At 42.0% G+C, this 13,947-nt stretch overlaps 1 protein-coding gene across 1 annotated transcript in view; it reads left to right on the top strand.

Annotated features, from left to right (window-relative positions):
• The window catches only part of dmc1 (DNA meiotic recombinase 1), a 161,087-nt gene that overhangs the window by 37,172 nt on the left and 109,968 nt on the right, over window positions 1-13,947 (top strand). Inside the window, exon 5 of the mRNA XM_048617571.1 lies at window positions 2,014-2,096. Coding sequence (XP_048473528.1) covers window positions 2,014-2,096 — 83 coding nt within the window. The remainder of the gene's footprint in view (window positions 1-2,013; window positions 2,097-13,947) is intronic.

The raw sequence follows: 13,947 nt of genomic DNA, 5'->3' as shown, positions 1-13,947 counted from the left end.
TCTTCCAGATGCATGAGACTAGTCAAACTATTCGCTGTTAAGCAAAATACAAACTACAATTAAAATATAATCAAAGAAAGAGGAATTTAGAATAATTTAACTCTATTGGAAACTTAACAGGATAATAGATACAGTAACTATTACTAATTAACTGTTCCAAAATAGTAACATCCCATAAACACATCCTTTGGCAAAAAGGGAATATTCATACACACGTTCTTGCATACAGTTCTCCAATCAAGGAGGAAAAAAAATCAAGAGAAAATTCAGAGAGAGTAGCAGCCAGGAGACATTCACTGAAGCTACCAACTCTGTTGAGACCCCAGTAGCTTTTGTTTTTACTGAGAAAACCAAAATCCAGTAATCTGGATCTGTGAGAGCTGGCCAGACCCATTCAGGCTGTTAAACAAAAAGCAAGGCCTCCACAGCTGTTTACGTTCCCCCCATACTGCTTGGCATCTCTGTCTTATAATCACTCTTCGAAAGAAAACCAGGACAAAATAACCTTTTAAAGCCACAGCATTGTCACATATCACATAGTCTGCTTTTACATGCAACCCATTGTTAGCCACTAACAGTTCCCATTATTAGCAATTCATCTTCCTAGCCAGATCGTTAGCCACTTCTTTGTCTGTCCATCTCTCTCTGTTTGGCCTGTATTCCCACCTATTTTTTACTCCTTACCACCTCCCTTCATCCTATCTTCTGCATATAAACCAAGATTTTCGTAGCCACCATCAGTTCTGAGGAAGCGTCACTTGACCCAAAACGTCAACTCTGATTTTTCTCCACAGATGCTGCCAGATGTGCTGAGCTTTTCCAGCAATTTCTGTTTTTTGTTTCCACAAACATACTGTCAATGTGCAAAAAGGTGGTTAGAGTTCAGCAGCTTACTGTAAAACTAGAAAATGGTGAACATACTCTGGAGACTGCAGCATCTGTAAAGAGGGAAATAGAGTTTACGTTTCAGTTTGATTAGAACTCATGAAAAGTCATTGCCCTGAAACACTAACTGTTTCTGTCTTCAAACATGCTGATGACTGGAGAGTTTCAGCACTTTTTATTTTAGATTTCTATCTGAAGTATTTTGCTTTTGCTCCAATAACACTTAACCAGGTTACTGTCCGATTACTGGTACTAATACATCCTAACTATACTAATTGTGTCACAGACCTGTTACTTTAGTGAATATATCCCCTTTATCTTCAATCACACTTTTTAAAAAATACATATTTTTCATTCATGAGATATGATTCTGTTTGTTAAGGCCAACAGTAATTGCCATTTCTGGCTGTGCTTGAGAAGATTGTGATAATACACAATGAATTGGAACATTCTCTGTGGTAAGGGGAGTTCCAGAATTTTCACTCAGCATTGATGAAGCAAGGACCATAGAGATGTCTAAATCAGCAGATGTTCCCACATGTCCTAGCCACACTTGTCCTTATAGGTAGATTTGGGAATTTTGAGATTTAAGAATTCTTGGACAATTGTTGTAGTTTATCTTGTAGATGATGCACTCTGCAGCCATGGTGTGTCTGTACTGGAAGGTGTGAATGCTTATGGTGATTAATCAGATGCCAGTCAAGCAGATTGTTTTATACTAGATGGTGTAGAGCTTTTTCAACATTGTTGGAGCTATACTCATTTAGGGAAGTGTAAGTCATCAATATCTAGAATATTCAATAAGATTATGGCTGATTTGTTTGTGGTCTTAACTCCACTTTCCTTTCCTTCCTACCTGACCTTAAAAAAAATCCCTTGTAGATCTAACTGAATTAGCTTTGAATAGGTTCAGTGACCTGCCACCATCACTCTCTAGGGTGGTGAATTCTAAAAACTAATGACTCTCTGAAGAAAAACATATTATCTGTCTTAAATGTTGAGAGCCTTATTTTGAAATTGGCCGTTTTTACAATATACCCTTGCCATGCTATCCTTGGAATGAATTGGTACTTGTGAAGGTCATTGAGTGTCTTATTTGCATACAAAAATATTGTTTTTGTGCTGCAGGAGCCAGGATTCCTCACTGCATTTGAGTATAGCGAGAAGAGAAAAACAGTGTTTCACATCACCACTGGCAGCCAAGAATTAGAGTGAGAACATTACTTATCTATGGAAATTATGTTAATTGCTGCTAGACAGATTCTCAGTAGAAAAAGTCTTTTCAAAAATCAATCAAGCTATTGTACATTTTTTTAATATCTAGAATGTTTTTACTTAAATATTGATGTTTATAGCAAAGTATAAACTCATCTATTGAATTAAAATGAATATTATCTTAACTAGACCAATATTAATTGCCTATTTTTGGCTATGCTTGACAAATGAGAGGTGGTCACTGCAGGTGCATCTGAATTAATTTTGTGATATAAATGCATTTTACAGTTATGCAAACACCTTGATCTATCTAACTGAATTAGCCTTGGACAACACGGGGGCTCAATGGCTAGCATGGCTTCCTTGCAGCGCCCAAGGACCCGGGTTTGATTTCACATTTGGTTAAATGTCTGTGTGGAGTTTGCATGTTCTCCCCCTGTCTGCGTGGGTTTCTTGTAGGTGCTCGGTTTCCTCCCACATGTGCAGGTTAGGTGGATTGGTCATAGTGTCCAGGCTAGGTGGATTAGCCATGGTAAATGCAGGGTTACAGGGATAGGGTAGGGGGTGAGTCTGGGTGGAATGCTTTTCAGAGGGTCATTGTGGACTTGATTGGCCGAATGGCCTGCTTCCACACTGTAGGGATTGTATGATCTGTTCCATTTACTACAGGATATAAATATTTCATCTACTACATGACCCATCTCTGCTCCATTTACTTCAGAAATTGTATTTACTGTGGGAACAATCTCTATTCCACTCATTGCAGGAGTTATCTCATAAAGTCATTGAAGTTTACATAATAAAAATAGGTCCCTTGGCCAAACTTGTCCATGCCGTCTAAATCTCTTGTATTTATAGAAGAAAGAAAAGAAAATACCATGAATGCTGGAAAGCTGAAATAAAAACAGAAAATGCTGGCAATATTCAGAGGGTCAAGCAGCATCTGCGGACAGAAAAAAAGTTAATTTATCACAGACCTGAAATGTTATCTTTGCCTTTTTCCACAGATGCTGCCAAACCTGCAGAGTATTTGCAGCATTTTCTATTTATGTTTACAGCAGGAACACTTATTCATTTACTATCGGAGCTTCCTTCATGCTGTTATTTTTGCACAAACTATCTCTTCGATTAGCTGCATAAACAATCAATTGTATTTACTGCAGGAAGTCAGAGTCATACAGCACGGAAACAGACTCTTCAGTCCCACTCATCCATGCCGACCAGGTATCCCAAACTTAACTAGTCACATTTGCCTGTATTTGGTCCATATCCCTCTCAACACTTCCTATTCATGTACCCATTCAGATGCCTTTAAAATGTTGTGATTGTACCCGCCTCCTCCATCACCTCTGGCAGCTTGTTCCATACATGCACCCGCTTCTGCATGAAAAAGTTGCCCCTCAGGTTTTTTTTAAATCTTTCCCCTCTCACTTTAAACCTGTGCCCTCTAGTTTTAGACACCCCTACACTGGGAAAAAGAACTTGGCTATTCACTCTATCCATGCCCCTCATGATTTTATAAACCTCTTTAAGGTCACCCCTGAGCCTCCCACACTCCAGGGGTGAAAAAGCCTCAGCCTATTCAATATTTCCCTATAGCTGAAACTCTCCAATCCCGGCAACATCCTTGTAAACCCTTTCTAAACCCTTTTAAGTTTAACAACACCTTTGCTTTAGCAGGGAGACCAGAATTGAATGCAATATTCTAAAAGTGTGTTAAATAAAATATGCTGTTTTCACAGTAGAAATTGGCTGAAATATGTCAGATTTAGGAGACCAAAGTTCTATTCATTGTGAACAAATTAAAGTATTTAAAATTAGTTTTAAAAAAATGTGGTTAGATTCTGAGCTGATAACCTTTTAACCTGAAGGCTTTCATCCTAGGCTTTGAAAGATTGACTGGAGAGATGATGCAAAATAAGTTCTGGCATTCAAAACTGTTCTGTACAGTATTATGGAACAATTAAGTGGATTAGGAAGAAACAAATGAAACGCAGTTATTTAAAAGGAAAATTCTGGAATCTATTATTAAAGGAATGATGGCAGAGCAGTTAAAACATAAGTAGACAGAGTCAAGGAAGGTTATGTGAACTCCAGGATATGTGAACACCAGCTAGCAACAAAATGACATGACGAACTTTACCTCATCTCAGTGCACTCAGACAATGAAGGCCATCAATTTAACTGGGAAAGCATGACCATCTTAGCTCAAGCCAATCACAGACATGCACGGGTAGTCCTAGAGGCCTGTTTTTCAACCCGTAAGCAATCAAAAAACATTTGGAATTAGACCCAAGAAAAGCAAGAATCCCAAGAACCCCCAAAGACCTCTAGTACAGACCTTCCTCCAACACAGAAAATATCAGTGAATCTTAATTCTGTTTCCTGTTACTTAGTCAATTCCATATCTAGGTTGCCACTGACCTTTTTATTCCACAAGCTGTAACTCTGCTCACAAGTCTATCAAATGGCACTACAACAAAGAGATTCTGGATGTCCATGTACACCATCAATTACATTACCGTAACAAACCTTTTCTGTCACCTCTTCAAAAAACTCCAGTAAGTTACTGACACACGAATTTCCCTCAAGAAATTCACACTGGCTTTCCTTGATTAACCTACATTTGTGGCTGTGACTACAAACTTTTCTCTCCAAATACAGTTTTCAGAGATTTCCCCAACACTGAAGTTAATCTGACTATGTTATGGTTGCTGGGCTTATCTTTACACACTTTCTTGAACAAAGGTTTAAACATTTGATATTCTCCAGTTCTCTAATACTACAATTGGTTTAAGGAAGACTGAAAAATTAAGGCCAGTTACCCTGCAGTTTCACTCTTATGGCCCTCAGTATTCTTGGATACATCTAATCTTGCTCTATCGCCTTTTGCTTTCTACCATATCACCATCATGTGTCATCATTTTTAAGTGATTTATGTATCTGCATCTTGGACATCATGTTTGTCCAACCCATTCATTCACTCCAACAACCAAACAATGTACCCTGCATCTTTATCATATTAAAACATACTACTATATCCTTCACTATCTTATGTGGACATGATGGCTCAGTGGTTAGCACTGCTACCTCACAGTGCCAGGAACCAGGGTTCGATTCCACCCTTAGGCAACTGTCTTTGTGGTGGTTGCACGTACTCCCGGTGTCTGCATGGGTTTCCTCCGGGTGCTCTGGTTTCCTCCCACAGTCCAAAGATGTGCAGGTTAGGTGGATTGGTCATGCTAAATTGCCCATAGTGTTCAGGGATGTGTAGATTAGGAGGATGGGTCTGGATGGGATGTTCTGAGGGTCATTGTGATCTTGTTGGACCGAAGGGCCTGTTTCCACACTCTAGGGATTCTATGATCTATGATCTGTACAAACCCATGCAGAACAGAACTGGAAATGACACAGCCCAACTTAACAGACCAGATCATATAAATACCAAGTGGAGTGGAACAACATTGCTTCATCAGAGGCCACACTGATGATGTTACCCAGCATGATGACGAAACGTTTGTATGACAACCAGCCAGTTCGGTGAGCAAGCCAATAACCTCAGTCAGAAGGCAGTTGAGGAGCCGGGCACATTTTGCTCCTGCACCATTTGCGAGTTTGTAGTTTTCATATTTCCCTGTTTTCCTGAACACATGCTTAAATGAGGTGTGGTCTGATAATCAAATAGGAACCAGGACAGTTTGATGTCTAATGAAGCTCTAGGCTGTTTCTTTAAGACTGCCTTCAAAGCTCGGACTGCCATTTCAGCCAGTCCATTGGTAGATGGATGGCATGAAGCTGCCTTATATGATGAACACCATTTGACTTTAGGTAAACAATGGCCTGTTATCTGTGACCAACACTTCCAGGAGTACGTGTTTTGCAGTTTTTCCATCGTCGTTCCAGTCTTTGACAAATGACTGTTTATGTCCAGCCACTTTGAGTGGGCATTCACAGTGACTAAGGACATTGAGCCCACGAAAGGACCTGCACAGTTGATGTGTAACCAAGTCCGGGGTTTACCCGGCCATTCCCATGAAAGTGGGGGAGCTGTTGGCGATAATTTTTGTCATTGTTGGCAGTTTGGGCACTGTACCACCAATGCATCTATGTAGGTATGCATTCCAGTCCTGGCCACCAGACATAACTTCTCACCAACAGCTTTACTTTGGAAACTCCTGGATGACCCTGGTGGAGTTCAGCCAGTATGTGGCGGCGACCTTTGCTTGGGATAGTCACTCTTGCTCCCCATAACAAAATGTTTTGTTTACTGAAATTTGATCTCTCCGGGTCCAAGAAGGTTTCAGTTCTTGTTGTGATGGCCTTTTGGTTTCCCCCATCACCACCAGCTGTTTCACTTTTGCCAGGACTGGATCCTTCCGCATTCAAAGTCTGATATTGTCAGCTGTGACTGGAAGGGTGTCCAGAAAATTTAAAACTATTACAGACACTTCCAGTGGCAGTACCACCAATGGTGTATCTGTCACCAGGAGGTGGCTTAACACATCTGCATTTGCTACTTGGCCTCACGGATAGTTTTCCACCTTATCACACATACTTAGTAATACAGCCCATCACTGAATTCGGCTTGAAGCTATCGGCAGCTCTGCCTTGTCCTGTTTAAGTATACCCAGCAGTGGTTTGTGGTCCGTTAGTATTACAAATTTATACCCATAAAGGTATTGGTGGAACTTCCTGACTCCAGATCTGACTGCCAAATCTTTCTTTTCTTTCTGGGTGTATTTTTGCTCTGTATTAGCCAATTCCTGGATGCATACGCTATTGGACATTGCTCTCTGAGCTAATACTACCTTGGTGCTGTAAGGGGAAGCATTGCACGTCAATACCAGATCTTGTTTAGGAGCTTAGTGTGCCAACATGTTACAGGATGACAGTTGTTTCTTCACTTCCCTGAAAGCTATGGCTTGGCGACGTGACCTTTTCCAAGGGTGATTCTTTTTTAAAGAGTTGATGCAGAGATGCCAAGATGGAGGCCAGATTTTGTGTGAACTTTCCGTCATCATTCACCAGCCCGAGGAAAGACCTAAGCTCCAGTACAAATGTGGGAGCTGGGGCACCTTTGATCGCCCTCACTTTATCTTCCAGTGGGTATAACCTGGTCTTGTTCACTCTGTAGCCCAAGTAGGTCACTTGGGGTACCTGGAACATACAGTTTTCCCTTCTAAGACATATGCCCAGCTAGGAGGAACATTTAAGGACTATCTCCAAGTTCTGTAAGTGCTCCATATTGCCCTTTCCTGTTATTAGCATGTCATCTAGATAAATGGCGACCTGGGGTAGACCTTGTAAAATGTTCTCCATCTTTTGTTGAAAATTTGCACCAGCTGACGATACCCCAAGTGGCAGTCTTCTTTATTGGGACAAATCCTTATGGGTATTAATTGTAGCATACTTCTGGGAAGCCTCATCTAACCACAACTGCAAACACGCATGACTCATGTCCAGCTTTGTGAAGAACAGCACCCACCCCGCCAGCTTTGCCTATAAATCCTCTGTGTGAAGGATTGAGTATTTTTCCAGCTGTGGAAAGTGGTTTACCGCTTGTCTAAAATCCCCACAAAGATGAACCGAGCCGTCAGGCTTCATAATCAGCATGACTGATGCTTCCTATTCTGCAACCTGGACTGAATTGATGATTCCTTTGCTTCCCAGCCTTCTGATTTATGCCTGTATTTTTGCTCATAAGGCAAATGGCACTGGGTGGGCCTTGCAGAATTGTATTGCTTTCTGGTCAACACGCAAGGTAGCCTTGGCTCCTTGATAGTCCCTAGACCTAGAAAAACCTCAGGGTATTTAATTAGGACTTCACTCAGACAGTCATTTTCTAATCGAAAAATGTTGAGCCAATCAAGGTGAATCTCACAGCCAATTTTGCCCCATCAAGCTTGGGCGTGAGCTTTTTACTGCAATCATTGGTAACTGAATATCTGCTGCTCCTCATAAGAGACAGAAACTGAAGTTGTACTGTTAATCTGTAAAGGTTCCCTAGTACAGATTCTCAGTCTAGCTGAGGTCTTGTGCAATTTTAAGGGTTGGAGCCCAGAGTGAATTTTGTTAAAGACTGGTTCTATGGTCACTGAAACGGCCACGTTGGTATTGACTTCCATTAGGACTGGATGACCATTTAACCAGACTTTTATTTTGATTGGTTCTTTTTTAGATGTTACTAAGCAATTTAATTGTTTGAAACCAGATGTAGGGGACTTCCTGGGGTGTGCACTCTCCTGGATACCGGCCTATGAGTTCTCTTAACCTATTTAGGTCTAGTGGACTCTTTTGCTGTCTCGTGTCCGCATAACGGCAGCAACTACGATGACTTGCTGGCCCAGATCCTGAAGAAAATTTTAACTATTTGGCCGAGGCTTGGCTTTATTTTGGGGTTTTGCGGTAGGCTGACCTAGAGTCCCTCCCTTCAGGAAATTCTTGAGTGAGGGTATGCAATTGCCTTCACTCAAGTGGTGTTCCCCAAGCTTAGTTGGACTGATGAAGGTGTCCACTTCCACCATCATACCCTGCAACTCGTATACTCCACTTGCCGCATTTTTCAACGTTAAAACCAGTTGTAGTGCCTGTTTGGAGTTCAGTTGGGCTTCAGCTAATAGGCGCTTTTGCATGGTTACATCATTAATTCCACGTACTCCCAGCATCTCATTAAGAGTTAAACCAAAGTCACAATCCTCTGCCAGTTATCTTAACCTAGTCAAAAATCCTGATACAGATTCCCCTGGTTCTCTACTTGCCGAGTAAGACTGATAGCATCACAGAATTAGAGGAGGCTTGGGGTCATGATATTCCTTAACTAAATCCGTCAACTCTTGAAAGGTTTAGTATCTGGTGCCTTAGGAAAAGTTAGGCTCCTAATAACCGGAAAAACAGCCAGTCTAAAAGCTGTCAGGAAAATTACTCGTTGCTTTTCATCTGCCCCAGTGTCATTTGCCGGGAAAAAATTAATGCATTCTTTCCATATACTGGACCCAGTCTTCGATAGCAGGATTGAACAAATCAAGTTTCCCAAAAAATGGCATGCTGACAGAAATGCTTACCCCAACTTCAAGACATCTGCTGTGAGTGAATTTCTTCAGGTGTGTGCTTTTCTCTTGTTGCCACTGAAACAACTCCACAGAGGCCAGTATCCTGTCACCAAGTCACCCTTTATTTTCACGTGGAGAATCCTTGACACTGATCTAGCTTCCTCAGAGCCAGCTCTGGGTGAACATGATGTCAACAGTCTCGACATACCTGTTCATATCCATCAGCCAGGGCTGCCTGATTGGACCATATTAACGGCCCCAATCAGGGAACTCATATTCTGTGAGGTCCAACTAGCTGACCTTGTTACAATCACTACAGACACAGAGATTGATGGAGGGGCAGGTAGTGATGAGGAAGTGGAGACACTGCAGAAGGACTTGGACAGGCTAGGATAGTGGGTAAAAAAGTGACAGATGGAATACAATATGGGAAAGTGTGAGGTTATGCACTTTGGTCAGAAGAATGGAGGCTTAGACTATTTTCCAAACGGGAAAAGCTTTGGAATTATTAAGTACAAAGGGACTTGGGAGTCCTAGTTCAGGAATCTCTTAAGGTTGACATGCAGATTCGATTGCTGTTAGGAAGGCAAATGCAATGAGTCATAGAGTAATACAGCATGGAAACAGGCCCTTTGGCCCTAACTTGTCCATGCTGAACATGGTGTCCACTCAGCTAATTCCAATTGTCCATATTTGGTCCATATCCCTCTAAGCCCTTCCCATCAATGTACCTATCCAAATGTTTTTCAAATGTTGCGATGGTACCTGCCTCAACCACTTTCTCTGGCAGCCCATTCCATATATACACTACTCCTTGTGTGAAGAAGTTGCCCCTCAGGCCCTTCTTAAATTTTTCCTCTCTCACCTTAACCTATGCCCTCTAGCTTTCAATTCCCCATCCCTGGGAAAAAGACTATATGCATTTGTCCTATCTATGCCCCTCATGATTTTACACACCTCATTAAGGTCACCCCTCATTCTCCTACGTTCCAAGCAATAAAAGTGCTTTCCTGACCATCCTCTCGCTACAACTAAGGCCTACTAGTCCTGGCAACATCCTTGTAAATCTTCTTTACACACTTTCCAGTTTAACTATGTCTTTTCTATAACAGGGTGACCAAAACTTTACACAATACTCCAAGTGCGGCCCCACCAATTACTTATACAACTGTAACATACGTCCCAACTCCTATACTCGATGTCTCGACCGATGAAGACCAGCATGCTAAATGCCTTCTTCACCACCCTGTCTACCTGTGATGCTGCTTTCAATGAACTATGTACTTGTACTGCTAGGTCCCTCTGTTCCACAACACTCCTTAGGACCTTACCATTTATTGTGTAAGTCCTACCTTAGTTTGACTTTCCAAAGTGCAACACCTCACACTTAACTGGTTGGATTGCATTTGCTAATCTTCAGCCCACTTCTCCATTTGATCAAGATCCCTCTGTAATTTTTGATAACCTTCCTCACTATCAATGATACCTCCTAATTTTGTATCATCTGCAAACTTAATAATCATGCCTTATACATTCACATCCAGATCATTTATGTAAATAACAAATAACAAAGGTCCCAGCACCAATCCCTGTGGCACACCACTAGTCATAAGTCTCCAGTCCGAAAAACAACCTTCAACCATCACCCTCTGCTTCCTACCATTGAGCCAATTTTGAATCCAATTAGCTAGCTCTCCCTGGATCCCATGTAACCTAACCTTCACGACTAGCCTGCCATGCGGGACCTTGTCAAAGGCCTTATTAAAGTTCACATAGACAACATCCACTGCCCTACCCTCATCTATCCTCTTGGTTACCTCTTTGAAAAACTCTAAAAGATTTGTCAGACATGACTTCCTGCACTCAAATCCATGCCGACTATCTCTAATCCCTAACCTTGACTATCCAAATGTTGGTAGATCCTGTCCCTCAGTATACTCCTCAATAACTTGCCTACCACTGATGTCAGGCTCACTGGCCATTATTCCCTGGCTTCTGTTTACTACCTTCCTTAAACAATGGAACAACATTAGCCACCCTCCTGTCTTCCAGAACTGATGAAGCAAAAATCTCTGCAAGGGCAGAGATTTCTTTCCTAGCCTCCCACAACGTCCGAGGATGGACTTGATCAGGCCCAGAGGATTTATCCATCTTAAAGCGCTTTAAGACTGCAAACACCTCCTCTCTGGTAATATGTGTGTGGTCCAAAACACCCCCACTTGTTTCCCTTATTTCCTTAGCATCCATGATTCTCTTGTCAGTAAACACTGAGGAGAAATATTCATTAAAAATCTACCCCATCTCCTGTGACCTCCACACATGGATGGCCATGCTGATCTCTAAAGGGACCTATTCTCTCCCTAGCCACCCTTTCACTGTTAATATAGCTATAGAATCTCTTGGGATTATCTTTAACCTTATCTGCCAGATACATCTCATACCCTCTTTTCAGTCTTCTGATTTCCCTCTTGAAGTGTGCTCCTACACTTTTTATAGTCATCGAGGGATTCACTTGAGTACGATAGCTTCAACCCAATGCATGCCTTCTTCTTTTTCCTGACCAGAACCTTGATATCCCTTGTCAGCCAGGGATCCCAAAACCTGTCAGCTTTTCCCTTCACCGTAATAGTGGTATACTGTCCCTGGACTGTTGATATCACACTTTCAAAAGCCTCCTATTTGCCAGTCGTTGCTTTTACTTCAAATAGATTGGCCCATTCGACCGCTGCTAGACCCTGCCTAATGGCCCCAAAATTGACCCAGCTCCAGTTTAGCACCTTAACTGCTGGACCTGTCCTATCTTTTTCCATAACAATGTTAAACTATTGTTAGCATTCATTTTGAGAAGGCTAGAATATAAAAGCAAGGATGTAGTGCTGAGGCTGCATAAAGCTTAGTCAGATCACATTTGGAATATTGTGAGCGGTTTTATGCTCATAGCTAAGGAAGGACGTGGTGGCATTGCAGGGGGTTCAGAGAAGGTTTACAAGAATGATCCCGAAACAAAGGGTCTGGTATATGATGAGCTGTGTCTGTATTCGATGTAGTTTAAAAGGATGGGGTGAATTTGATTGAAACTTGTGGAATGCTGGGAGGCCTAGATAGAATGGGCTTGGAGATGTTTCTATTATCAGGAGACACTAGGAACCAAGAACACTGCCTCATAGTGAAGGGATGTCCTTTCAGTACTGAGATGAAGAAGAATTTTTTTCAGCCAGAGTGGTGACTTCCTGGAACTCATTGCCGCAGAAGGCTGTGGAGGCCGAGTCACTGTGTGTATTTAAGACAGAGATAGGTGTGTAGACCCAGGGCACTAACAAACTACATCAAGCTTGACAGCTGGAGTCTTGATGTCTGCTGATTGCAACAACACACAAGATACTGAGTCTTGGTACGTCAGACTCTTGATTAGTGAGGGGTCAAAGGTTATGGGGAGACTGAGGTTGAGAAAAATATCAGCCAAATTTGAATGGAGTAACAGACTTATGGGCTGAATGGTCTAATGCTGCTATATCTTATGGTCTTAAAATCCACATTGAAGTCACAACCTCTTTATATGGTACTGGTTGCTGGACTTTGCTAAGTGAAGAGTATAAGCGCTGAAGGCTTCTGAGAAACTATATAGAGAGAGAGCATAATGGTGACCGATAAAGTGGCAGGTGCATGGGTATAGGGTCAGTTGCAAGTTAGATAGAGTAGTCAGGCGATGAGCAGCCAGATGGTGAGTGTAGTCAGGTTGGACTGGTTGGGGGGACTGATTTGGTAGTTGAGTCAGGGGAGGTGATTCAGGGATATTCTAGTGGGTCAGGAAAGGTCGAGTTGGCACGGTCAGGAGAGGGCGTAGTGAACTCAACTCAGGCAAAAGGTAGTCAGAACTGGGGAGGATGGTCAAGCAGTATTCGGGGGAACGGAGTGTAATGTGGGAAGAGGTGGGACGATCCAGTGGGGTTTCAGGTCCACAAAAGGGATGGGTGGACGATGTCAGTTGTATAGTTGACTACAATTTAAAATTAGTGTTAATGTTAAAACATTTCCTGGCAAACCATGCAAGTTTGTAGTTTGACACTTGCTGATGGTTTAAGGCTTAATGGATTGAAATGGAGCAACTAAGAAAACCTCATGAACTACAAGGAAGTTTCCAGGAAACAAAATTTCAATATTGTTAGAGCTGCCAAAATCCAGACTCAACTCCAATCACTACTGGTCGAACCTATTGCTGAATTTGAGGATGCTAGGTTGTATGAAGGAATCAAGCAACAGGCCCAGCAGCAGCCAAATCATCTTTGTGGAACATAATCACAGTGATAATAATCACAACCTTGCAAGGGGATGGAAAGGATGTGCAGAACGTGTGTGAAACTACCTCAAACTTTACGCACCAGAGAACATAATCAGTGAAAAGACTCAGTGTCATTCCAGACCTTCCTGTGATTTATAAGTGCTCAGTGAGGTCATCATAGTAGAGTTCAGAAGGCCAGTACTAGATATTTTCAGTCAACCTGTTCAGACACATTTTGGGTTAGGTGAGTTTGAGTCTAGCCCTTCTGACTCAGGTAGGGACACTATCACTGTTCCTCAAGAGTCCTATCTTCCAAGTGGTAGATATTTTCTAATCAATCTATTCAGAGCAGGTGAAACTTGAACCTGGGCCTTCTAGTTTAGAGGTATGAACACTACTGCTGCATCAGAAGAGCCCACTTGTCAGTGGTATAACCCCAAACAACAGTGGTTTTACCTGATGTCATTAGAAGTAGAAAATCAGCACAGCTGCAGCATCTCCATAAACCTGTGTGCTTCT

The sequence above is a fragment of the Rhincodon typus genome, chromosome 37, assembly GCF_021869965.1.
Source record: "Rhincodon typus isolate 14 chromosome 37, sRhiTyp1.1, whole genome shotgun sequence".
Classification (NCBI taxonomy): Eukaryota; Metazoa; Chordata; class Chondrichthyes; order Orectolobiformes; family Rhincodontidae; genus Rhincodon; species Rhincodon typus.
The sequence above is the reverse complement of the archived record's forward strand: the minus strand, read 5'-3'. Positions and strand labels throughout refer to the sequence as shown.